Here is a 25940-nt window from a genome sequence, read left to right on the forward strand (position 1 = left end):
TCCCTCAAGTCCCCCCTACAATCCATTCTCCATTAAGCCACTTTACTAAAGTGATTTACCTAAAATGCAAGTGTGATCATGTCACTTCCCTACTCATTAAATGCTAGTGTCTTCCTATTTCATCCAGGATCAAATGCAAAATGTTTTGTGTGGCATTCAAAGTCATTCATAACCTAGTCCCCTCCTACCTTTCCAGTCTTCTTACACCTTACTCCTCCAGATGTACTCTTCCATCCAGTGACACTGGCTTTCTATCTATTCCATGAAGAAGACACGCCATCTTTAGGCTCCAGGCATTCTCTCTGGCTCTCCTTCATGCCTGGAATGTTCACCTTCCTCTACTCTGACTACTGGTTTCCTTGAATTCCCAACCCTTCTCAATTCCAATGCCTTCCCTCTGTTAATTATTTCCTATTTATCTTGCACATAGCTAATTTTGTATGCATGTTATCTCCCCTATTAGACTATAAACTCCATGAGGGCAGGTGGTATTGCCTCTTTTTGTATCCCCTGAGTTTAGTACAGTACCTGGAACATAGAAGGTACTTAATAAATGCTTAATGTTAAATTTCTTAATAATATTTTAATATGATTCTGGCTGTTTTCAGGACTTTTGTCTAATGTTAAGCTTGACAGAAAGTGAAGAAAAGGGAGTAAAAGACGTGAAGATTCATATTGCAGATGGCTTTCCTCAAGGACTTTGGCCACAAAAAAGGAGAGGGCTATGGGCCTATATTATTGTGGGGTTTTTTCCTTAATAGTATTTCCCCTCCAATCACATGTAAAGACAGTCTTCAACATTCATCTTTATAAAATTTTGAGCTCCAAATTTTTCCCCCTCCCTCCACTACTTCTCTCCTCCCCAAAGACAGCAAGCAATCTGATAGAAATTATACATCCAATCATGGGCCTATAAGGAGTCATGTCTGACTCCTCATGATCCATTTGGGATTTTCTTGACAAAGATACTGGAGAGGTTTGCCATTTCCTTTCCCAGCTCACTTTACATATGAGGAAGCTGAGGCAAGAAGGGTGAAATGACTTACCCAGAATCATACAGCTAATAAGTGTCTGAGGCTGGATCTGAATTCAGGTCTTCCTGACTCTAGGTCCAGTGTTCTATCCACTGTGTCACATGGCTATGTAGACCCTATCTACAGCTAGCAAGAATGGATGAATCAAGTCAGGGTTTTTGAGATTGGGAAGACTTGGACATATTTGTAGATAGTAAGGAAGCAGTCAGTAGTAGACAGGGAACAACTGAAGATAAGTGAGAGAATGGGAACGATAGAGAAAGCAATCTGTCAATATCTATTTTGAGTCATGGGACACTATAATTTCCAAAAAAATAAAAAAAACACCAAAACTGCAAGGCTCTGGGCTTTTTTAAAAGCATTTTTCTAACTAGGAAGGACCCGCTTTGTTTCTAGTTCTTTGCTACCACAGACAGGTGCTATGAAGATTTTGGACCTTTTGGAAGATTTATTGGACCTTTCCTTCTTTCTGTCTTTCACTTCTTAGACAGTGTATAGTAGGTTTGGTGATACTTTTCTTGAATGATTCCATATTGATATCCAGAATGATAGCATTGTTTTACAGTAGTCTACATTGTCATACTTAAATCTTTATGTATTGGGATGATACATTTGAAGTTTTAAGTGTTATCTGAATTCATGCAAACAAAATAGGTGCTAGAGAAGATACAGGACTTAGATAAGATAGGCAACATTCCAGTTTCTGTGGAGTTTACTGTCTAGTAGTGGAATAAGACAAAACAAAAATGAGTAAGATATGTAAGGTTCTAGTTAACAAGTGCTTAGTATGTGCCAAGTATTAAGCTAGATTCTGGAGATACAATGGCAACAAAATATTCCCTCCTCTTCTAGGAGATAAAATATGTAGGGGCTGTTATTGACAATCTTTGTGAAGGCGGTGATGTTTGACCTGAGGTTTACTGGATGGTAAGGAATAAAACAGGCTGGGGGAAGGAAGATATCTAAGACAGAAGAAAATGAGATAGTAAAATGCAGGGAGATTAGGGGTCAAGTAGTACAAAGAGTAGTCAAATTTGACAACGTGTTTAAAGGAGAGGAATGTTAGAATACTGAAAAGCAGTGTTAAGAAATTGTGGAGGGTCTTGAATGCTAGAGAAAGGAATTTTTAAAATAATTTTTCCAATTACATGTAGAAACAATTTTTCACATTTGTTTGGGGTTTTTCTGAGTTCCAAATTCTATCCTTCCCTTTCCCCTTCCTCCTACCCCAAGACAGCAAGCAATTTTATATGGGTTACACATGTGCAAAATATATTTCCATATTAGTCATATTGTGAAAGAAAACACAAAGAAAAAACATTAAAAAAATAAAGTGAAAAATATTATGTTTTGACATTTAGACTTCATCTCTGATGGATTCCCAACTACAAAAAGTCCATATTTAAGATGGAGAAATTAAGTGAAAAGGTTCTACTGAATCCTTTTCCGTGTGTGTGTGTGTGTGTGTGTGTGTGAGAGAGAGAGAGAAAGAGAGACAGACAGATAGAGACAGAGACAGAGAGACTACCTGAAGAAAGTTACTAATATTATCACACAGATAATGGAAGACCAAAAAAATTTCACAAACACAGAAAGGTTGTTTGCGTATCCTAACTGTAGAAACATGATTGAACTATATACTACACTTTCTCAAGTCTATTTTGTTTAAAAGTCAAGGATAAGGATCTACTGAGTATCCTATATAACTGAATTAGAAGTAGGAAAGTCTGGTAAATGCTATTCATGGGAGCATTCTGAGGCATCACAGCAACTTCTTCTAAACAAGTGTGGAAAGAATATTGATCTGAAATAAAATTATCCTTTTATTTTAACCTCCCCGCAAACAAGAAGTGTCAGTGCTCCCTTCTTCCAAGCATATAATTACTTGCCAACAAGGTAAAAACAGCATACTTTTCTGTTCTCAGTTTTCAGTATTACAAAACAAAATATTTGAGGCTAGATTAATGAAATATTTCGTCTAATCCAACCTTTAAGTAGAACCAAAATCCTTTAAACAGAAACAGTGTGAGACAAGATAATTTTGTTATTAAATAAAATATCACTTAACTATGGTTCATAAGCTCAAAATAATTTCTCTAAGCAGATATTTTGCTCTAAACTGAAGCTTTTCTATGTCATAGAGAACTGGTCTGTGTCCAACAGAAAGAACCATTCTAGGAAAAATTCCCTTTTACAGGGCCCCAGACCTTTGCTTAGACTCAGAGGCTCAGTCAGAACAACTCATCATTTCCTTTGGAAAATATGTCAATTCTACATTAATGAAGATATCCTCACCCTCTTTAAAAAAAGGCTCTTAAAAAGTACCATCATCAAAAGGTCTTTTCATTCCTTTCATTCATTTTCAGTCATTTCTTCGTAACATTTGCAATTCTTTGAGTTCTGTTTTAAGAAAATTATTTTCTTCAAGTTACTCTTGTCAATTGCAAACAGTTAATTACAGCTACTAACTTAACATCTCATTATTTAAATCTTCAACAACTGTTAAAATCTTAATTAGTCAAACCTACTACAAATAATAACGAATTGAAACTGGGCAATTAATATAAAGTATGCTGTATTTAGCATCAAAGAAATATGAAATCCATTACTATCCCCAAAACAAACATGAATATTGCCTTCTTAAATTATAATAAGCATACCAAGAAATATCCTAAAATGGGCATTACATTGAATATGTACGCTGTGTTCTATACTCAGAGCTGTATTCTGTTTTATTTCTTTTTTATTTATCCACTAGTTAATTAATTGATTTCTTGACAATTATGACACGGCAAGTATAGTGCTAAGCAGGAAGGATACCCAAAAGGGCAAAAATAGTCCTCACATCCTCAGGCAACTTATATTCTAGCAGAAAGTGATATGAGAATAATTAGATATATACAAAGTAATAACCATAGAGAGGAAGACTCTAGGACCTGGGGGGGAGGAGAAAATGGGGAGGAATAGGAACGTCAGAAATAGTCTCCCCAAAAGGGAACCTTTGAGTTGAATCTTGAAAGAAGCCAGAGATTCTAAGAGCAGATGGAGATACACCAAATTGCAGGCATCTGAAGCAACAATGTAAAGGCACAAGATGAAAGATGAAGTGTCATGCAAGCAGCTTCATATGGCTGAATCAGGGAGTGTGGAGAAAAGAAAAACGTAAGGAGACAAAAGGTAAAAAGAGGTTTGTTTGTAAAGACTGTTAAATGCCAAACAAATAGGAAGGTGGAAGAATGGATATAGAGCTGGGCCTGGAGTCAGGAAGACCCAAGTTCAAATCCTGCCTCAGACCTTTACTAGGTGTGTGACCCTGGGTAAGTAACTTAACCTTGCCTCAGTTTCCTCATCTGTAAAATGGGAATAATAATAGTACCTATCACCCACAGCTATTGTGAGGAACAAATAAGATAATGACTGTAAAGCACTTAGCACATTGCCTTGCATAGAGTAAGCACTATATAAATGTTAGCTATTATTATTATTATTAAATAACTTTATATTTGATCCAGGCAAGAAAACTGTCTGAACGTAACTTAAACTGTGACATTCACTGATTCACCAGCTTTGTAAAGACTAGAATACTTCACTTATTGCCTCTGACAGGAATTTCAGAGGTGAACTGTCCCTCAGGATTAACATGAAGTTTGTGTTTCAGCTCATTAAGTGAATGCTATGACTCTTGGAACGTCATTTGCATCAGGTTGCATCAGTGCTGAGATGCAGTAGAAGAGTCTGAGTGGCAGAAAAATTGAAAAAAAAAACTCCATACTTACATTTAATGAAAATGACTAATGTTTTAGGTAAAAATCATCAAAAATCTCCTAATAATGATTAACTCTTTCCAAAAGCTGTATGGAAGACAATAAGAGTATTTCTGTTCTCTATGCCAATACATGCAAAAAGATGATAAGTGTAGGGGCAGAAATCTTTCATCTAGTACTACTTATGAAATGAACATTTTAAAAAACGTGAATACAAATCATGGGCAAAATTCTTTGGTTAATCTATATAATCTTATCTTTTGCAAGACTACATACAAATATGTTTTTATCTTTGCCTGCAGCCTTTGTTGGCTTTTCTGTGAGCAGTCCGTGGTTGAGATTCATTCTTTTAAGAAGCCTACACTTCTTCAATGATAAAAATAAGCAACAGTGATTTGAGATCAAGGTTGAGAGGGCCATATAAGTTGATGGGATAGTGGAGCTAAAACCCAATAAGAATGAATGATGGCAGCAAAATATATGCTTTTATTTCCTCTCATACAGCTACCATTCTAGTTCTGGCTCTCACTATCTCTCACCTGGAATACTATAGCCTCCTAATTGGTCTCCCTGGCTCAACTCCTTCTGCTTCAGTCTACCTTCTTACACAACTGCTAAACTGGTTTCCTAAAACATAGGTCTGACCATGTCACCACCACTCCCTCTCAAAAATTTTCAGTGGGTCCTTCCACTTTCCCTTTGTTCCTTCCTCCTTCCTCTTCCCTTTTCCCTTGCTGCCTTTCTTTCCTCTCTCTCTCTCCCTTCTTTCCTATTATCTATCTTTAAGTGTACCTATGTTGTCTCATCAATTAGAGAGTAGGAACTGCTTCACTTTCATATTTGTATTCATATTTGTGCTTCACACAGTACCAGGCACATAGCAGGTGCTTAACAAATGATCACTGACTTACTGAACAATTTACTTCATATACAAATTTTTTCCATATGCCCTCAATCTGCCAGCACTAATGCCAAACTCTCTGCAGTCATTTTCTACTCAATTTCTTCTACTGTTTTGCAAGGCAATATTGCTCACAATTTCTTGTCATCCTTGAAATGCTTTATAGAAGAGCTTATAATTAAAACTAGCATTTCCACTGGTTACTGTGTCTCTCTCTACTTAGTAAACAAGATTGAGAATTTTCTGTCTGACATAATTTTTGATGTCTTTCATACTTCTCATTGTGGTGACTTTTGCTTTGTTTACACACCCATTGTAATGGTGATGGATCAAAGCCAATTAATATCTTTGCTTTTTAAAAGTTATCTTGCTATTTTTAGGAGAGGAGGGTGAAGGAGAAAAGGCACTCAGATTTTTTTTTTTTAAATTTGGGTTGAAACCACAGTAATCTAGTGCCTTAAACCACAGTTTAAGTTAAGGACAGTTTTTTTCACTTGCATCGATTAACGGTGATAAATAAGGAGGTCAAGACCATAAAATAATCTTAAATGCTAATTAAACTATTTCTTCTGAAACAAGAGACTTAAAGTTTGTGGAAATGATTCACAAAACAATTCTAATAAAATTACATAGTTTTTTTTTCAGAGTCATATAATACAAAACAATTCTATAACTAGAGTTTGTTTTCTAACCACTTATTAAAACAATTAACTCATGCCCTAGATTCTTATTTCAGATCATTTCAGAAATTCAGAAAAATAATATTAGCACATAACTGGGGGGGGGGGGCTCAAATTATACTTCTAAAGCAGAAAATTGACCAAATAGGTTACTCTAACACTTTGGTGACCACTGAAGCTGGAAGCTAGGATTCTTGTTCAGATGGTTTGGAATTAGTCTGGATCAGAAGCTTCAAACACTGAACCTGAAGGTGGAATACAACACTCTCAAGTGCAGCTAGAACTAGATTAAAATGTAATTGGGAAATATTGAGCAAAATAAAAAAAAATACAACAGAACATAAATAATGTTGATATGTGGCTTTCTGAGTCAATATACAACCCACAGGAATTCTTCTGTAGTGGTCCCATTTCTATCTGAGTTTGACACTACTGAACTAAATGGTCTTGGGGGGTCCTGGTTTCAACTCTGAAAATCTGGGATTCTAACATCTAAATATTCTAATACAATATATTCTCTACTACATATCCCGAGTTCTTGTTCACAAACTTTTTTGAGGTTCAGTATTCCTTTTTCATCTAAGCAAACCTTAAAGTGTCACATAAATACTTGCTATTGAGTTGTCATACTCCCCATCATTAAAAATTTAAGGAATAGTTTTATTAATAACAACGAAAGATGATTATTTTAAAACAATGTTATGGTTATTTTTAGTTACTTGGTTATAATAAATTTACAAACTAGCTAGAGCCAAGCATATAAAGTGATTCTCTATTTCAAGATGCTCAAGCATATGGACAAAGTACAAATTAACTACCTCTGCTTTCACTAATATGAAAATGTATTTCAGCATTAGTAGTAAAACTATTCAAACGGCAAGAACACAGTATAATTTGCATTGAATTGAACTTCTGGGCAAAAAGGCTAAAGTAGGAGAAAATATTTTGAGGAATTCTTTTAAAAAGATAGATTATACCTGAACTTTCCTATAACTTTATATGGAAACAGAAAAATCAAAGTGGGTGAGTCCAGATATGTAAAGGCTCAAAAAAAGGAAGAGGAAAAGGGTGTACAGAGAAAATTTCAAGGGAAAAAAAGCCCTTTTATTTTCTTTTCCCTAAGTGAAAAAATTTGTTTCAGAATGACTTATAAAGGTAAGGCTATCATACATTGCTACTGGGCTAAATTAAAAACCATGTGATAAAGAAAACATAATATACAAGATATAATTGACATTTACATAGAGTTTTAAAATTTTCAAATTATTTTTCATATTTTATTTATATTTCAGAAGAACGGGAGCAGGTACAGCAGATATTGTCCTTATTTTACAGCATAATCCTTTGGCCACAGTAGGCCCTTATTATTTGTTGATTTTGAGCCTTAGTTTCCTCATTTGTAAAATAAGACGTCACAACACCTACTTCCTAAGGTTGTCTTTAAAGATCAAATGAGATAGTGTGTGTGAAAGGTTTTGCAAACCTTAAAATAATATAGCAAGATGTTTGAGGGAAAGGAATTTTTTTGTCTTAGTATCTTTGCACAAGTACTAGGTATATTACTTCAAACTTAATAAAATGCTTACTGAATTTTCATAGTCTCAGACAGTATCAGAGAACCCAAGACCCTCCTGATTTTCAAGGTCAGTGCTAAAATTCTTGTAAAAGATGGTGCAGTTTGCACAAACCCAGGTAAACAAAAGCTTCCTTTTACAGGATGTTATAGAAGTAAGAAAGTAGCATCTTAAGAAGAAAAATTGTAATCAATGAATTTGGAGATGGAGGGCTTTTTCCCCCTCACAATCCTTTCTGAAAAAGAATGTTTTCTGTATTTGCTAGATGTTATAGTGGGCACCATGCCCAGAAAAATGTAGCAATTTGGCTTTACTATAATGTTGGTTTCTTCTTGTTCAAGTTTTCTCCTGTTTCTAAAACAGGCAAGGACTAAGTTCAAAGCTCAACAATTTGTAGCTCCATTTAGGATAATTATCTAAATAGTAAATCAAATTAATTTCTAAGTGTTTGAATTGAACTATACTTTTAAAGTTAGATTTGCCAAACATGATCATTTTAGAAAACAAATCAAGTTGGGCTTACATCTTAATGTCCTACACAAATGGCTTTTGGAAGAATAAAAGTGGATAAAGTATTGCTTAGATTTCAACTTTCCCCCAAAGCAAAATCTCCAGAAATGTTATAAACAGTGTGACGACAAATTATCACTGACACTACTTTTTTAGAACAGTTTCCACACCCACGCATATTAAAGGATTACTATGTGTCAGGCACTATGGGACTAAACTAAACGTAGGAGATACAAACGTAAACAAAAGAACGGTGCTCCCTGCTCCCTGTCCTCAAGGAGCTTATCCAGCCTAGCATATCTCTTTCTACATTCCCAAGGGACTCCGTCTTCGCCAGGCCACCACGGCACTCCCACAGTTACCTAAATTGATTTGCTTAAAGGGTTAACTTTAAAGCACTTTGCAATGGTAACGACTAAGAGGAGGAGAGCAGTAGCAACAAGTTACCACCTCGTATTTCTCTAGCAGTGTATACACTTTTTCAAAGCTACCTCAACACATTCGTTCTCTCGTTAATCCTGACAATTCGGGCAAGGAGTCTAAAAACAAGTCACTTGCGCAGCCTCGTCTAGCGGACAAACTATGTCCCTTCAGAAGACAAAGTAATGAATGGGGGAGCATCTCCTAAAGCTGACACGCTCCTGCTCCGTGTCGGCACACCCCCTAGGCCAGGATGGACAAGGGGGCAGGGGGGTGCACACGAGGCTCTTCCCCACACAAAGTCACAGAGATGGCTGGCGTCCACCGCGAGCGGCGTGACACAGATACACCCTCACGGAGCCCCGCGGACGCTCACGGCAGGGGCGGAGAGCTCCCGGAGGATGGAGGGAAGCGCACGGGGCGGGGGCTCCCACTCACCTGCGGGGCCGATTTCCATTCATGGAGCTGGGCAGGGCTGCTCTAGGAGAGAGTTGGGCCCGCTCCGGCTCGGGAGGAGACGAAAGGAGGTGGGTGGCGGCTCGCTCCGCGCGCCAGTCTCCCGGGGCGGCGGCGCCTCCTCCTCTAGGGCCCCTTCCCCGAGCTGGCCCTCCTCAGCTCCGCCGCTCCAACAGCGCAGGAAAGGCCGTCAGACACGAGCTGGACGGGAGAGCTAGGAGCCGCCGTCCCGAACCGTCGTCGCCGGCAGCCGCTAGCAAGCGGACTCGCTCAACCGCCGCGGCCGCCGACTTCGCCGCCGGCGCCCCCCCGGAAGCCCTCCGACGTCACTTCCGCAGCCAGTTCCAGCCCGGTGCCTCCGTTGCCTAGCCGCCCTTTACCCTGAATGAATACTTTATTCCGGCGCGCGCTCTAACGCCCCGCAACTGGGAGGGGAAAAGGAGGCGGAGCTCGAAGCTCCAGGAAGCCAGATTTCCTCGTGCCGGAGAAGGGCGGGGACGGAGGTGAAGGCAGTGGAGAATGGGTGTGTGGGTAGGGGCGGAGCAGATGGTAATGAAGGGGCACACACGGAGGGGGTGTGTCCTCGCTTCCAGGCCTCAGGCCTGAGCAACTTGGGGCATGTCCCGTCGTCCTCAGGTGTGCCGGGGCCAATCGGAAAAAGGAAAATTCTGGGGGCGTGGCCTTCCTAGGGTGCGGAGCTCTCCAAGGACCTCCCATTGCTCCTTGCTGACTGACAGGCGGGGGGCGAGGAAACGTAGCTTTTTCAGACAGCTCCCCCCGCCCACGGCCTCAGGATTGGCTGGTGGCCAAGTCTGTCACCTTTTTCACGTCTCTGATTGGACGCTCCGAGCCTCCCCCACCGTTTATACAGTTACACTTCGGGTTGAGTAGCAGGAACATTCCACCAACTGCTACTGCCCGGCCGTTTAACGGTCTCCCGCCCACCTCCCGCGCCTGGCTGGGCTGCCCAGGACGTTGCCCACCCAGCAGCTTGCCTCGGCCCTGAGCTTCCAAGGCAGGGCCGCCATGACAGTTTCTCCTCTCAGTCATCTCTTAGGCGGAGAGAGACGTCGGCCCCGCCCCCCCCATGCGGGTGAGTCAACGAGCTTATTGTGTGCTAGGCCCGGTGCCAATTCCTAGACTTTGGCAGGTCCTGGTCATCCTATACATTCAGTAATTGTACGGAAGCTAGGAGTACAGCGGGCTTCTCTTTTCCTCCTCGAATCCCCAGCGCCTGGTACATAGTAAGCGCCTAATAAATGCTTGTTGCGTGGATGTCAGCGCTCAAAGGGACCGACTCATCTAGTCACTTTACAGATGGAAAAACTAAGGCCCCTTTCTCAACAACACGGTCAATTCTTCTGATCCTCTCAGCTGCCTGGAATTGGGAGGAACGGATCCATCAGCGGCTCCCTCAAACGTTCCTAAAAGGGGGGGGGGGGGGGCAGCATTTCCGAGAACGAGAACTGCTGCCTCAAAACCCATTCTTGGAACGAAGAGGAATGAAAGGGATAGACGCTGGCAACCCAACCCGACCGCCCTTTTACCCCAGTGTCGCGGTTCTCCATTCCCACCCCCACATACCAACTTTTAATTTTTCTTAACTAAAAATCTTGGATTGAGCAATAAGTGACTGAGGGAGTTTCAAAAACACACCCCTCCCTTGGCCAAGCTGGTCCTCTGGGAAAAGGAACTTGGGAAATACAGCACCTGCACCGGACTGGAATTCTACCACAGAATGAGGACCGTCTCCAGGCTTTCAGTCATCTTTTCCCTGTTGTTACACTTCCACTATGGAACACTGTTGATGGCTTTGAATCTCTTTCCCTACAGGATTCCCCATTCTCCTAGTCATGCCTCTGAGTCTTAGCAAAAGGGAGAGTGGTTGTGACTGCTGGATACCAGCTGGCTCCTAGAATGGAATCCCTGGATTCCAGGCATAGGGAGTTTGTGTTAAACTGATAACTTGTTTAATTCGGCCTCTTTAGACTAATGGACCGTAGCACCACCACCATTTGGTGTTTAGGTTGGAGAGGACAGTATCGCTGTCTTCAAATTCCTGAAGGTCGTGAGAAAGATTATTCTTTCTGGACTGAGGTGAAAGTTACCGGGAGGCAGGAGTCAGCTCAAGATAAAGGAAGTACTATAGCTAACAACAGGAGCTATTCAAAAAAGAAATGCACTTCTTTGGCAGGTCACCAGGGAGGGTCTTCAGAACAGAGTCACAAAGACCTTGGATGCCTTATTGTGGCATGAAGGTGACCCTGAGTTTTCAAAGGCTCCACCAGCAGGATATGAGCTCCTGGAAGGTTCTGCCAAACTAGAAAGGTTTCAAGGACAGGCCTAGTGATGTATTTGTTTGTCACACAGGATCCAATCTAGGTAAAGCTGAAGTTCATCATTCATTCATTCATTGTAGGGTTGACCATCAAGTGATGAATTTGTTGATAACCCCAGTTCATGAAATAGACCACTAAGATGGAGGAATTAAATTGTGTATAGGTGGAAAGAAAGTCCATGGCAATAAAATAATGAATTTAGTATCTAATCCAAAAATCATTTATTGTGTACCTACTATGTACTAGGTCCTAGGGTTACAAAAACAAAAAGTAGTCCCTGGCCTCAATGAGCTTACAATACAATGGTATTGAAGTATCCAAGCAAATAGAAGGACTCACACTTCAGGCAGAGAGGATAGACCTCAAGGACTTCTTGAAATTAAATTTCTAACTGATTTTTTGAGATGTTTAGTTTTCTGCAATAGAAATGAAGTGGATAGGAACTGGTAGTTTTCAAAGGCATTTTTTTTTTAATGAAAAGCAAAACTGGAAGTGGCTGTTTGGTGAATCTGCTAAACTGACTATGCCTTAAAAACACAAGTGTCTGCTTTCCCACCACCTAAACTTTGAGACTGGGGGTGGGTTGCTAGACTACAGGGAAGAAACTTAGAGGGGAGGGCAAGTGGCAAAGAAATTCATTTTATTTTGCTGGGTCCCAGGAGACAGAACTAGAACTAATTTATAGAGGCAGATTTTGACTGGTCATAAGGAAAAATTTCCCAACAATAAGATCTATTCAAAAGTGAAATGAGCGGACTCTGGTTGGGTAGTAGGTTCTTCTTCTCTTGAGAGCTTTAAGTAAGAAAGTTGGATAACCATTGGTTGGAAATAGTGTAAGAAGTAACTCTCAATTAGGTATGGATTAAACTCTGAAATTCCTTCCAACTTTGTGATTGCAACCGAAGAAATAAGCTACATCAGCCCAGCCTTATTTCCAGCCTGACAGCAGCAGTCACCTACTGATATCAGCTCTTTCCTCCTTCCCACTGGCATGTTATTAACCCAAGAGGAACACTACAGAAAACAGAAGTAATGGTAAAATAGGGACTAGGCTGAGTGCCCTATGAAAACTAAACCATCTCAGCTTCCAACAAGATGCCCATTGTGCCCAGGAGAGATGAGGAGGGGATAACCAGATAGCTGCAGCTAACAGTTTTATATAGACACATATCAAAGTGTCTTCTCATCACATACACACAACTCCCCCCGCCCAGTCCCCCAAGAGCCAGGCTCTGGCCCTGAGATGACTGAACATGGGATCTTTCAACCACTATATGGGGGCTGGGACTGGATCTGGAGTAGACTCATTCCTCTTCCCCTGGGTCCAACTGCTGATGCTTGCCTTGAAAGAATGAAAAAGCATTTATTAAGCACCTAATATGTGCTACTCACCATACTAGGACCTGGAGATACAGAATTCCTAAGATTCTTTCCTGTAGCAGGTTTAAAAAAAAAAAAAAAAGAAGAAGCTCTTCACACAGTATTTCTCCAAGATCTGGCTAGGGTCCTTTTCCCTAATCCTACATCCCTGAAATCTTATAAAATATGGGATATTTCTGCTGGGGAGAGAGGTTAGGGGCTGATCAGGAAGCCAAAGTGGACCCCAGGGGCTACTGTTCCCTTCTGCCTCATACCTTGTCCCTCTGTAGCACTGCTGGCAGGGTAAGCTTTGTATTGGCCCCTGGAGCAGCATACTAGGGAGAGCAGGACATAATGTTCCTTGAATTTAACCACAAGCAGCCTGTGGAAAGGGAACATCCAAGGAAAGGGAGGGGCTAGGGCAGAGAGGGGAAGCAGTGCCTTGACTTGGCTGCAGGCCTCAGACAAGGCAGTTGTAGTGTGTTAACCAAACGCCTCTTCAGTTAGACCCAGCAGGCCATGATTTTTCCAACCTCTTCTTCCAGAAGTGGCAATTTTGAAGGAAAGCTCTAGCCGGGCTTGGCTCACCCACCATATCAATCATCTTTCCTCAGCTCAGAGAAGCATGTGTGTGTGTGTGTGTGTGTGTGTGTGTGTGTGTGTGTGTGTGTGTGTCTGTGTGTGTGTGTGTGTATATATGCCAGGTTTGCTGCTAAGGCAGCCAAGAGAAGGGACTGGTAAAGTTACTGTACCACTCCCTATAACCACATTATCATCTGTGCTAGGGTTGGCCTGATCTAAGAGCAAGAAACCTATATTCTAATGGCTCTGTCCCCTCATCTCCTCCCATCACAACTTACCTAAATGCCATCAACTTCTTGGACATGCTTTCTAATGTGCTGGCCCTATAACCCCACAGGGACCCCATTTCATCCTCAACTTTGCCTCTGCACTGGCTTCCATCACCATTTCATTGGGAATTGCAGGAATCCCCTCCCCTTCTGTCTCCCCACACACCTGCAAAGATATGGGAGACAGGACAATTTGTTCACAGGAATGCTGGATACATGTCCCCAGCCCAGGGTGGGCAGAGAGGCAGCACAACCTATGCAGAGAAAGAACATGGAGTGGCTGAGACAAGCCTGAGCCCAGGATCTCTGGCTTTGGGCCCAGGTGGAATACAGTCTTGGCCTAGAACTGAACACACACTTGGCCAGCCCCAGCTCCTGCAATAGCAAGATGTCTGTTCTCAGGGGAGCAGCCAACTGCCTAATGCAGACGCTCATACAAACTCAGTTGCTTCTAAGTCCAAATATAGCAGCGAATCATCCGGGTCATCTCCCCAGTCCTCACCTAGACACTTCGTGTCCCTTGGGATAGAAGAATAAGCCTGCTGCTAGTATTTGGATTAAAACTTATTTTTCAGATTTCCATTTCAGTTGGAAAAAATTCATTCCAGGTTTCAACTTGCTCTACAGTTTCAACCACAGCCAGCCACCCCTCATCTATCCCTCCCTCCTCACCAAAAAGAAACTAGGATTTGGCTGTTAATACTAAAAGGTTTTTTTCCCAGTGGAATCTGGCCAGGTATGCAGCCACAGGCAGTTGCAGCACTTGTGCTCAGGACATCTGGAAAAATCCCAACACCTAACCCTTACTGGAAGGTTGGGCTGGGGCATGTGATCTCTCTTCTCCCAATCTGGAGGCTCTAATTCCTCACATCCTGCTTGAGTTATCTCACTGAGATGACCATGGCACTGTGCCAAGGGCCAGGCCAGTCAGCTCAGCCAGAAGGGGTCAGACACTGGCTTTCCTGGAAGAGAATGATGTTCAGTAAGACTTTATATAGAGTTAAGCACTATTTGGTGAACAATTTACAATAGCCATGTGACCTAATCAACTGTTGGACCATTTTTATTTATTTTATTTGGGGAAAGGACATGAAGGATGCTGGCGGTCTATCTTTACCTGATAGTTAAGGAAATGGTTTTACCTTAGGAACGAAAGTGGTGCTGTCACATAATAATCACTCCCATTTTTGAGTGCTTTCCTCACAACAGCCCTGTGAGGTAGGTAGTGCAAGTAATAATATCTCCACTTTACAGGAGAAGAAACTGAAGCTCAGAAAGGTTAAGCCCTTGCCTACCCAGGAAGTGCTAATGATGGATCTGAAACCTAGGTCTTCTGACTCCAGTGCATAGGACCACAGTCTCTCCCAAACCAAACTGCAGCTGCCCCAGCATGCCCAGCCCTAGTCCCTCCAGAGGCCAGGAAAGTAGAAAGGAAAGATGGTTTTTGACTTCCATCTCTCAAATATCTGGTGGGGGACTAGGGGGGTGGGAGGTCAAGGGGAGTGTTAAAGGGTGGCAAGAGGCTAAGAAAACACTTTGGAAGTGTAGGCCTTGGCCTTATTTAGAGGTGGTTCTGACATTCTAAATGAAAAGGACATATTGGGGAAGGCCTGAGAGCCACTCTTATGTTTTTCCAAGCTATATAGACACTTGCCCCCAAGGAAGGAGGTGGAATGAGGAGGCAAATAGGAAAAGACACAATCTAATTCCCTGGTATTAGTTAGGAGAAAAGGTCAGGAATAGTAAGCTAGTCAAATTGTCTGAAATCTTCCTGGGCACAGGTACGTCTCCCATGCTGAGGATGAGCCCAGGTATGGCTCAGAGTGATACAGTCCTGTCCACTTGTAAAAGACCACTTGGATGAGCCAAGTGGGATCTAGGGCCAGCCCATCCAGGGAAGCACCCTGCAGAGGTCCAGGAATATTAGGCTCAGTCAGTGGGCCAGGCTGACAGACATGTATCTGCTCTGATTCAACATGTATACAGTAGTCTGTCTCCATGTCTTCTTTGCTTGGAGTAGCAGGCTCTTACTTAGATCCAAAATGCTTCTACCTTAAATGATCTCCTCATCTATGCCCCAAACCCCAAGATCTCTAATGACTGAAATTCTACCCATCCATTCTTAGATGCTTTTTCTAAAGTATTTGTGCCACCTTTGTAACATATTCTAGTAATAGCTTGCATTTATGTAGTTTCTTACGGTTTCAAAGTGCTTTCACATACATGATCTCATCTGATCCTTACATCAGAGTCCCATGAGGAAGGCAGTGGGTTTATTATTGTTTCCCAGTTTATAGATGAATTAACTTAGGCTACAAAGTCAGAACTTGAACCCAGGTCTTCTGACACTAAACCAAGTATATGATATAACCTCTAGCTATCCCTTCTCTCTTTATGGCACCTGACCTCTATACAAGTAAGCACTTAACGTTAGCTGAATTGAAACCTGTGGTTGTGGTTGCCTTAGTTTGGACAGAAGTCAGTATAGTAGTGAAGCTGCCGATTAGGGTCCTAAGACCATGACAGAATCAGGATCTCCTTCCAGGGCCCTAGAAGTTTTGGAAGGCCTTCATACTCATCCTATGGTGCAAGTACCATTGAATGAATTCTGAAGCATCCTTGATGGATTGACTATTAATATGAAATACCAACTGCTAGCCCTCCAGGAGACATTTCACTAAGAGGGACAGAGACCTAGGATCTCTGGGGACAAGTAAAGGTTTGATGAGTTACAGCTCTCTTTCTCTTTGAGAAAAGGTGGAAACCAATGAGAAATTTCCCCTACCTTTGGCCTTCTACCTCAAAATAAAGGCTCTCAGAGCCTCCCTGGGAAAAGATAGCCCCTCACCCTCAGGAGCAAAGACATAAGCACCAAGGCCCAAGAAGTCACCTGTCAAAAGCAAAGAAGCCACAGGTAGCTACAATTGTCTGGAGGTTATTTTAGTTCTTTTTCCCACTTAAAAAGCAATAGAGTTCTACTCTTATAGTATTCTCTTTATTGTTTTGGCCTAAAAATGTAATTGCTCTTGGCAGCTTTGTTCAGATCTATACCCTCACCCTCCCTGACCCCCCACCCCTACCCCACAGCAAAAAAAAAAAAAAAGAAGAAAAATGATGCTGCACTTTTAAAACATAAGCCATTGTTATCTTTATAAAACACAATATCATGCGGCTGCTTGTTTCAGAAATAAATGTCCGTTACAACCGCTTGGGCAGTTTCACAAATGGACCATCCAGCATACAGTCAGAAGCAGGACACTAACACAGGTCAAAGAGAAAACCAAAAGCAAACAAGGACTCTGGGTGTGGGGCCCCAAGGATAGCTCCGCCCTCACTGGGCTCAGGGAGGTGTAAGAGTTTAGAAACCGAACTGAAACTAAACCTCAGGAGTGCTCTGAACCCTCTGTCCACCATACCTCCGCTAAGTGCAACAATACTGAACACACAGAATTCTGTCCTCCAGCGTTTTCTTATTGCTGTTCAGCCATTGGACTGTCATTAGACTCAACAGATTCTCTTTATTTGCACAAAGTTTTGAAGATTCATTTTTAAAAGGGCGATGAACCCTGCCCCTCTTTAGTGCTTCTCCACGAGCCTTGGGTGCTCCAGTAATGTGTCCCCAACCTCCCTCTCCCTCTGCAGCAGCCTGAAGCTCAGAGTCTGAAGAGAGTGGAATGGCTGTAGAATACCATTTTGGGTCCTGCATCAGCCCAGGGAGAAGGCAAGTCCTTAAAAATTGAAGAGATTAAAAGATAAGAGCACCTCCCCAGCTGCAGAGGGCCAGACAGAGCAGAGAGGGTACAGAATGCCTTGGGTGCCCTCCACAGACTTGGCACATCCACTTGATGTCCAAGCTTTTGGGAGAAGAGGGTAACCTAGTACTCATTCTGGCACAGATACCAGATTAATAAATAATGTCCAACTACCCTTGGATGCTATTTCCAAAGCCCCTTTTTTGCTACATAGAGGTAGCTCTCCCCACATCCTATTGCCAAATGGCCCACCCTGCCAGGTCCCAGCTCCAGAAAAAGCCTCCAACAGCTTTGTACATAACTATTGGCCCAGGCAAGGAGAAAGAGTATTTCTCAAGCTGCCCATCCTGCCTGAGGGTCTCATCCCTACTACCAACACTGCTTCTCTGGACCCCAAGGGTCCTGTGGCATTGATCCTAAGTAGAAGGGAATGCCTGACTGGCACATCAAGCAAAAATCAATTCAATCCAACCTGGGCAGCTTTTGCAGTATTCAGGAGTAATCCGTCCCCTTTCTCTGTTTAGCCACTGCCTTGACACCTCAACACTCTAGTCAAAACAGTGGAAGGGATGGATCTTTCATACGGTCTGACCCCATGCACCCATGAAGGAACAGAAGGCAAGAATTTGTTCTCTCTACTCCCCTTGCCCAGCCAGCCTAAAATGTTTGGCCACCTAAGGCATTGAATTCCAGGCCTCCTCAAAGGAGGCTACTCAGAGATGTGGCCCAGAAAGAGAGGCAGCTACTGGGGTAACCAGGACCAGAAGCATACAGGGTGCTCAGTATTACAGCAGGAATAGCACCTTGTAGTGGTTGGGGATGGGCCTAAGGAGAAGCAAAGCCTCCTATTGTCAACCCAGCTTGGCATGCCTGTTGAGTCTGCATCAGCTGAGGCCTTAGGATAGAGACATAGCAAGAGACTCATTGGACACTCATGCAGCACCAGATGCCAGGTGGGCACTACACTATGAGTCAGACCTATAGAAAAAATGGAATTCCAAGTGCTCAGAAGCAAAGAAGCAATGGCTTCACGACAGAGCTTAACTATTGACACTGGGGCTCTGCAGAGGCTTGATCTCAAAAAGGCATAGAAGCAGAATGGGGGTACTGAGAAAGGTGGGGGAAGCAACAGACAGTTAAGAGACTGGCTGGGGCACTCTGGGTGCCCACAATACCTGGACAAGATAGCCCACAGAGCTGAGAGCTTGCTGCCAGGCCCACCTTCTCATCCTGCACACGGCACCTCACACACAAGTGCAAATTCTAGGATCAAGTTTATATTTCAAGTCTCAAAGGCTAAAAAAAATCACAAGAGCAACAAAGCTATTTTGTTTTTGTTGTTTTTTGTTTGTTTGTTTGTTTATACCAATGCCCAAGCTGCTCCTCGCACTTTCATTTATTTATTTTACAAATGGCATATGTAATGCCAACATGTCTAAAAAAGCAATTCAGACCCCAGCTCAAAACTCAACAGGAGGGAGGCAGAGAGAGAAAAGGAGGAACACAAATCGGGCCCTGTGGCTGCCACCTGCCACGGGCATGGATAAATGCTGGTGAATGATTGTACCCTCCCAGGAAAACTGCCCTGAACCCCAACCCCAAGACACATGCGGAGAAAACATGCAAAGCCACTGGTCCTGGGGGAGCTTCAAAAGGCTGGAGCCCCACCCAGAGGTATGAATGGAAACAAACTAGAGGCAAGGATATGGAGATGGACAGAGGCGGGCAGAGTGTTGACATCACGATATAGGCACTTGTGTAAGGAATGTAGGCTCCTAGGTGAGCTCAGCCCCTCCCAGAGCCCCTCCCCACCCTGCCATCCATAGCTAGGGGAGAGCCACTGGCTTTCCCAGCCATCCAACCCATGGATGGCAGGGTAGGCAATACTACCTGCTAGGAAGGAAGGAAGGGAGGGAAGGAATTACCAAACTGTCCCAATGCCCTATTCCACAACTACTGTTTGTGCTAAGTTTTGCTGATATCTTTGAACAATATGGTCAACAAAAATAGAGACTGGGGTAGATTATTTTGCATAGCAAATCATGGTCTGGCAACTCTTCTGCTGGGAAGGGGGAGGAGCCAATTCTAACACCTGCCCACCTTTCCCTGAGCAGACAAGGATAGAGACATGGTTTCCAGCCAGCCTCTGGGCCTGTGTCTGCTTCACCAGCGACTAGGCCTGAGGGCCAAGGCTTTCCACAGGGGCTTCATTGAAGGGTGTGGCCCTCAAGGTCAGTGGTTGCTAAACAACCAAACTAAAGCCCAGGAGAAGAGCTGACAGACTAGGCTGCCTAGTGTCTAATCCCTTAAAGCATACAGAGAAATTCCCACAATGAGCTGAGGTTCCTTGTCCTCACCAGATGGGCAAAAACAAATAAGCAGTCCCTATGCTTACAGTGCCAGAGGAAGGGGCCTAACCACTGACACCTGGGCACCTAGCAGCCTAAAGAGGCCTTCAACAATCTGGTGCCCATATTCTCCCCAAAGTGACAGATCAACTATACCCTTCTGACCCTACCCCAGCCAGGCCCCTTCACTGACTGCAGAAAGGGGAAAGACTATGCGCACATGCATACACTTCCCCGTCTGCCCCTGCACACAGAGCTAAGAGTATTTTGTGTAAACAGCAGCAAAAGCAAGCAGCAGAAGCTATCACAAAGTGTGTTACAGGCCATGCTGGAGTGGAGAGGAGACCAAAGGATCCTCTGGGGAAGGGGCACAAGGGAATGATGAGTAATGCAGAGTGGGGGAAGGAGCCAGGAAACAACAGGGCTCCCACCCCACCTCCTGCCTACTGGGCAGAACAATGACCCAGATGCATGACCCTTCTACGGACAGACGGACGGACGGACGGCTCAGTGTGTCTGGGATGTAAACTCAGAGGACATGAGAGTCACCTGTAAGTTTTGGCAACAGACTCAAGATACTGTATAAAAATAACATTTAGTTTTCTCTTTTTTTCTTCTTTTAGACCTAAGTATCTTTTGTTCTAAGATAGCCCAGCAAAGAAATGTTGAAACATGGGAGACTCAACTGTCATGGAGGAAAGGATGCCATTGAAATAACGCTCTGGGAACCTGGGGACAGAGGAGTGGGAGTGGGGGGAGGGCAAGGGTCAGTTATTTCAGCAGCTAAGAAACTTGTCATGTTTGAAAGTGCAAACGTCTTCAATGGATTTTAACCACCTTGAGGTTGTGATCTCAAAGCAATGGGTTCAGTCTGTGAATGTCATAGTCAACTCCTTCTGATGCAGACAGCTGGCAGCGTCACCTACAGGAGACCTGTGAGGCTTGGGGTGTTTCTCCCCTGCTTCCCATATCCCCCTTCTCCCCCTCCCACACACACACACACAAAAAAAAAAGGTACAAAAAGGTTGCGGTTCTGCAGCATTACAGTGAAGGCACTGGTCACCCACCAGTGGGGCAGAAGGAAGACAGGGCTGTGTCAATTCGGACTAAGTGCCATAGTGCCTTACATCTGATGGGGAGGGGGAGGGAGGAAGGTGCCACAAGGGGAAGGTGTGCCGCAGAGGGGAGGGGTGACAGCTAGGGGGAGGAGCAACCAAAACTACTGGTGGTAGAATTTCCCTACAAACTGGATTTCAAACCCATTAAAACCTCTACTATCCTAAAATATTGGTTTGGGATTTTTTTCTTCTTAAATGAATCTATACCTTTTTGATTAAGGCTCCTAACAATCCTTCCCTCCTCCTCCTCCCACCCTCTTTTCCAAGTCAACACTTTTCCCTCTAAAAGAAGTGAACCCAAACCTACCAGCTTCTGTCCCTCGAGCCGCAGCTGTAGAGCCGACCTTATGGAGCCCTCCCAGTCACAAGTCTTTAGTATTGCATTTTAAAATGGGCACCTGTGAGCGACGATGCTGCCTCTCTCTTGGTCCACTGGGGTCGGGTCAGATGTGGCAGAGCAAGGGAAGAGTCAGGGGCCTCTGGCTGGTGGTCCCTCTTTGCCAGCCCTGCCCCCCATCCCCCCACCCCCTAGTGATGCAGCTTCTGCTCTGCAGTGGGGAAACAAGCTCTCCTTCCCCCCATCCCCCCTCCCCTCAGCCTGCCCCCATCCCCCTCCCACTCCCCCGGATTCCTCTTCCTTGGGATTCCTTCCATCTGTATGGCTCCTTGGGCTCTGAAAGCTTTCTTCTTTCCAGTGAGGTAACAGCGTTCTGCCTTTCAAGCAAAGTACATGGTGCGCAAAGTGTCCTGGTGAACCTGCACAGCCTTGGCCAGGGCCTGGGGATCCCGCCCATTGCTCTGTCCCGATATGTGGCTCCCCTCGCCGCTAGAAAAAGGGAGAAAGATAAGCACCCCCTTGGAAAGTTACAGGAGATGCTTGTAACATTGTTCTCCTATGTATCCCTTCCTCCTCGTTCCCTACAGCCCAAGCAGAGGAGTTATGGGCACAAAGTTGTACAGGGTTATGATAAGGGAGAGATGCTTTTCTACTTCCCTTTCCCTCCCCTGCTGGTCCATTCTCTGGGAGTGGGGAGCAAGGGCCCAGTCTCACAAAATGAATTGAACACTGATGGCCTGGAACAATAGAGAACCTAGGTTCTAGGCCCCGTGTTATTTCCTGTCTGACTTTTGGTAAATCAGTTGCTCTTTCTGGGCCTGTTTCCTATTCAAAAGGAATTATAAGTTAGACTAGACGATCCCTTCCATTTCTATTTGCATGCAAACTTAAGAAGCCCTCTCCTTTTGCTGAGACTTTGTCATTCATCCTGCTGCCCATCCTTCAAAGAGCACTCTGCCAAGGACCCAAAGTTGCCTCTCCAACACTAAGTCAGTCCTCCTTTCCAAACATGGACCTCACCTATCATGCTCTTTATCCACCAGGTGATAGCGTGCCCGGAAAGCCACGAGGCGAGCATAGTAGGCAGGTGCTGGGATGGAGACGGAACGTGTACAGCGCACGTAAGTGTGACATAGCTGGTAGGTCAGGATCTGTAGCTCATCGGCAGTGAATCGGTTGTCATCCCAGAGAACATAGTAGTGGGATGGTCGGCTTGTGCCCTATGGAGATGAAGGAGGAGGTCTGTGTACCACATGGTCCCTGGGAGGGGGGCCCAGGGAATTAGAGAAGGGTAATCAAAAGCCTCTAAGAAGGAGCCTCCAGCACATCTCCCTCCTTCAGAGCTGGCAGATATATAAATTATAAATAAGCCTGCCCAAGGATTAAAATCCATCACTTCTAAGAAACCGTCACATTAACCTCACTGTATTCAAATCTCACAGTAAATTTGTAATTAATGGCATAGGATTAAAACTGAGTTGTCCACAAATCTAAAATAGGAGTCACACAAATGAATGCTAATCAATGAACTTAGTAGGGTTTGAATCCATTCTTAGCTCACATCATCATCACCATCATCATCATCATCATCCTATTGATCTCCCACCACTTTCCCCCTCCCCTTGCCCCAACCACTACTACCACTAAGACCCTGAAGACCCCAGGGATCAGCCTGACTACCTGGATGCCTGCATGGCTACACAGGTAGAAGTCAAATTCAAATGGATGAGTGATATTGGTGTCCACAGTGGTACCTGCTGGGATATTTCCACTCTTCCCAATCTGCATGGAGGAAAAACACAAGTAAGATCTTAGAAACTGAGCGTGGTCCCTGACCTGTCTCAGCTGAATCCTATATGGTCCCGAAGTAGGCCATAGTAGCCCTGTTGAGAGCTCTTAGGCCTTTGTAATCTAGGGCCAAGCCTGGAAAGCTAATACAAAGATCCTTGAAAGGCAAAAGCTAGACACTAGGGAGATGGTATCTGGAGAGGTACAGACAGCTAAGAAAATGTCTGATTTTTATCTCCAAGGCTGAATTATCATAGGATTTTACTTCTACACTATTCGCAGAGGAAACTCTCCTTTCTGTTCTCAAACATTTCTCCACCTGACAGAAAGCAAACTTTTCATCAGGTAAGTAGGCAAACAGTTTTGTGCTACACAGAAGGAGAAAAAACTGGGCCAGGGGTTATGTGCATCTTACTCTTTCATTCTTGTCAGCACAGAAAAGGCGAGTGTGGTGGCGCTTCTGGACCACAATATAAGTGATCCCTGGTTGATAGTCCTTCTCCAGCTTGATGCAGGCATCACGGATGGCCAGCAGCTCATAGTGGAGGATCTGGAGCACAGAATTAAAGAATATCTTGACTGCTGTTAACCTTGGGGGTGTCCCATGTGTTGGGCTCAAGGTGGCACAGTGGACATTGTGCTAGACGTGGAGCCAGGCTGACTTCTAATCCTGTCTTAGACACTTACTGTGTATTAGCTCACACACATGGCATGTTAGTTGGCCTTCTTTCTATCAACTTCAGTTTCCTCATCTGTGAAATGGGGATAATAATGGCACCTCCCTCCTGGGGCATTTGTAAGTATCAAGTAAGATCCTATTTGCATAACACTTCATAAATCTTGGAGGGCTTATTAGCTACATGTGTAACAATATGGGTAGACAATCAGAACATTATCATTTAACATTCAATAAACATCAACTTCTGCTCAGATGTCCAAAGTTAGGTGCAAGGAAAAATATAATTACAATGTTTAGCTAAACCACAGTCCCTGTTCATATGGAATTAAAGTATCTCATGAGAGGATGACTTTGCACAATAAATTGCTCTGCAAAGTTCAAGAGGAAGGAAGTTTGTTACAGGCCAGGGGATCAATAAAGGCTTCCTAGAGGGAGCAGCTGATGAGTGAAATAGGCGGTGTTGGAAAAAGAAGGCACAAAGGCATTCCAGGCACAAGGAAAAGTGTTAGCAAAGACTCAGAAAGAAAGCGCTTGTGAAAAGTTTAGGAGACAGAGAAGGGACTAAGTTGGCTGCAGCTCAGAGATATTCATTTGATAAATCTGAAGGCTTCAGGTTCTGAAAGACCTTGAATGTCAAGCAAAGAAAAGCTAAAACTCAAGAGCTGAGAGGGTGTCAGCAGTTCATGCTTTTTGAGCAGTGACATGACAACATCTAAGCATAAAAGATTATTCCAGTGGTACAGCAAAAAATGGACTAGAGGGGAGAGAGTAGATGCAGAAAGATGTTAGGAGGCAATTGGAGTAAGTCCAAATAAGTGATAATCACATCTAGCCCAATAGATGAAAATCTGTCTAGAGTTGTGGTAGTGGCAACAGAAAAGATGAAACAGATGCTAGAGATACTGGAATCAACAGACTTAGTAAGTGATTAGATGTAAGACAAGGAAGAGGGAAGGATTCAAGTAAACACCAAGGTTACAGACTTGGGAGACCAAGTAAAGATCTATAACAGACAAAAAGAGTGAGGTCAAAAGGGAAAAGAAGTTTGGGAGGGAAAATAATCATGTTCAGTTTGAGGTATCAATGGTACAACCAAATGGAGATGACCTTGTAAGCAGTTAAAAATATGGATGTGGAGCACAGGAAAGTGTGAGTTAGAGACAGAGATTTCAGAATTCTCCTGCAGAGGTGGTAACTGAAGCTATGGATATGAATGAAATCCTAAAGGAGAGGAAAAAGGCCCAGGACACATCCTTGAGAAACATTCATATTAAGAGATCAGGAGGAGGATGAGAAGTCAACAATGGAGAATGAAAAGATAAAGTTGAAGGAAGAAGAAACCAGGCAAGTGTGTGTGGTATCTCAGAAACCAGGGGAAAAGAAAATATCCAGGGGGAGGGAGTGGCCAACAATATTAAAAGTTGCAAAGAGGTTAAAGCAAACGGAGACTAAGAAAAGGCCATTAGATTTTTTGATAATTAGAAATTTGGTGACCTGTGACAGCAGATTCAATAGAGAAAGAGGGATAAAAGTCAGTTTATGAGGAGCTGAGGAGAGGACGGGTGAATGAGTAGGCAAACTCTTCAGGTTGGTACAATTTTTTCAATAAGATTAGTATTGAAGGAGAAAAGAGGTGTAGAACAGTGTGAAGACATTGTAGAAGAGTCAAGGGAAGGATTTTTGTGGGCCAAGAAGGCTTGCCTGTTTTTTTGGCATGTGGGAAAGAGCCAGATTAAGAGGGGAAACCTGAAAATGTAAAAGAGGTAAAAGGGATGACTGCCAGTGCAGATTGCTGAAGGAAATAAAGATAAAGGATGAAGGTAGATGGAATAGCATGAGCAAGAAGTAGGGGTTTCTCTACTTCTGGAGTAGAGAGGGTGATCCAACCATCCTGGTGAGCAATCTGGAACTATGCACAAACAGCTATAAAACTGTGCATGCCCTTTGACCTAGCAATATTGCTCCTAGGGCTGTATCCCAAAAGGGTTAAAAAAGTAAAAAGGACCTATAGGTACAAGGACATTTATAGC

General features: G+C 43.4%; 2 protein-coding genes and 1 long non-coding RNA gene across 6 annotated transcripts in view; all 3 read right to left on the reverse strand.

Annotated features, from left to right (window-relative positions):
• The window catches only part of AGO3 (argonaute RISC catalytic component 3), an 84362-nt gene extending 74937 nt beyond the window's left edge, over positions 1-9425 (reverse strand). The window contains exon 1 of one of the 2 annotated variants that reach the window (XM_072610053.1): positions 9322-9425. In XM_072610053.1, coding sequence (XP_072466154.1) covers positions 9322-9340 — 19 coding nt within the window. In that variant the 5' untranslated portion in view covers positions 9341-9425. The remainder of the gene's footprint in view (positions 1-9321) is intronic. The other variant, XM_072610052.1, reaches the window with a different exon arrangement.
• A 3394-nt stretch (positions 9426-12819) lies between these two features.
• LOC140504740 (uncharacterized) lies at positions 12820-21518 on the reverse strand. Of its 2 annotated transcripts, none has more exons than XR_011967230.1 (3): positions 21414-21518; positions 14055-14142; positions 12820-13020 (listed from the first exon to the last, which is right to left on the reverse strand). It is a non-coding gene; the product is annotated as an uncharacterized lncRNA (long non-coding RNA). The 2 variants fall into 2 exon arrangements; XR_011967229.1 differs by lacking the exon at positions 21414-21518 and adding an exon at positions 14696-14833.
• Positions 21519-21787: 269 nt separating this feature from the next.
• The window catches only part of LOC140504743 (protein argonaute-1), a 28992-nt gene continuing 24839 nt past the window's right edge, over positions 21788-25940 (reverse strand). For both annotated transcript variants that reach the window (XM_072610061.1, XM_072610062.1), the window contains 4 exons: positions 23647-23781; positions 23124-23225; positions 22464-22663; positions 21788-21932 (listed from right to left, as the gene is read on the reverse strand). In XM_072610061.1, the coding sequence (XP_072466162.1) occupies positions 21824-21932; positions 22464-22663; positions 23124-23225; positions 23647-23781 (546 nt within the window). In that variant the 3' untranslated portion in view covers positions 21788-21823. The remainder of the gene's footprint in view (positions 21933-22463; positions 22664-23123; positions 23226-23646; positions 23782-25940) is intronic.

The sequence above is a fragment of the Notamacropus eugenii genome, chromosome 5, assembly GCF_028372415.1.
Source record: "Notamacropus eugenii isolate mMacEug1 chromosome 5, mMacEug1.pri_v2, whole genome shotgun sequence".
In the NCBI taxonomy this organism is placed as follows: Eukaryota; Metazoa; Chordata; class Mammalia; order Diprotodontia; family Macropodidae; genus Notamacropus; species Notamacropus eugenii.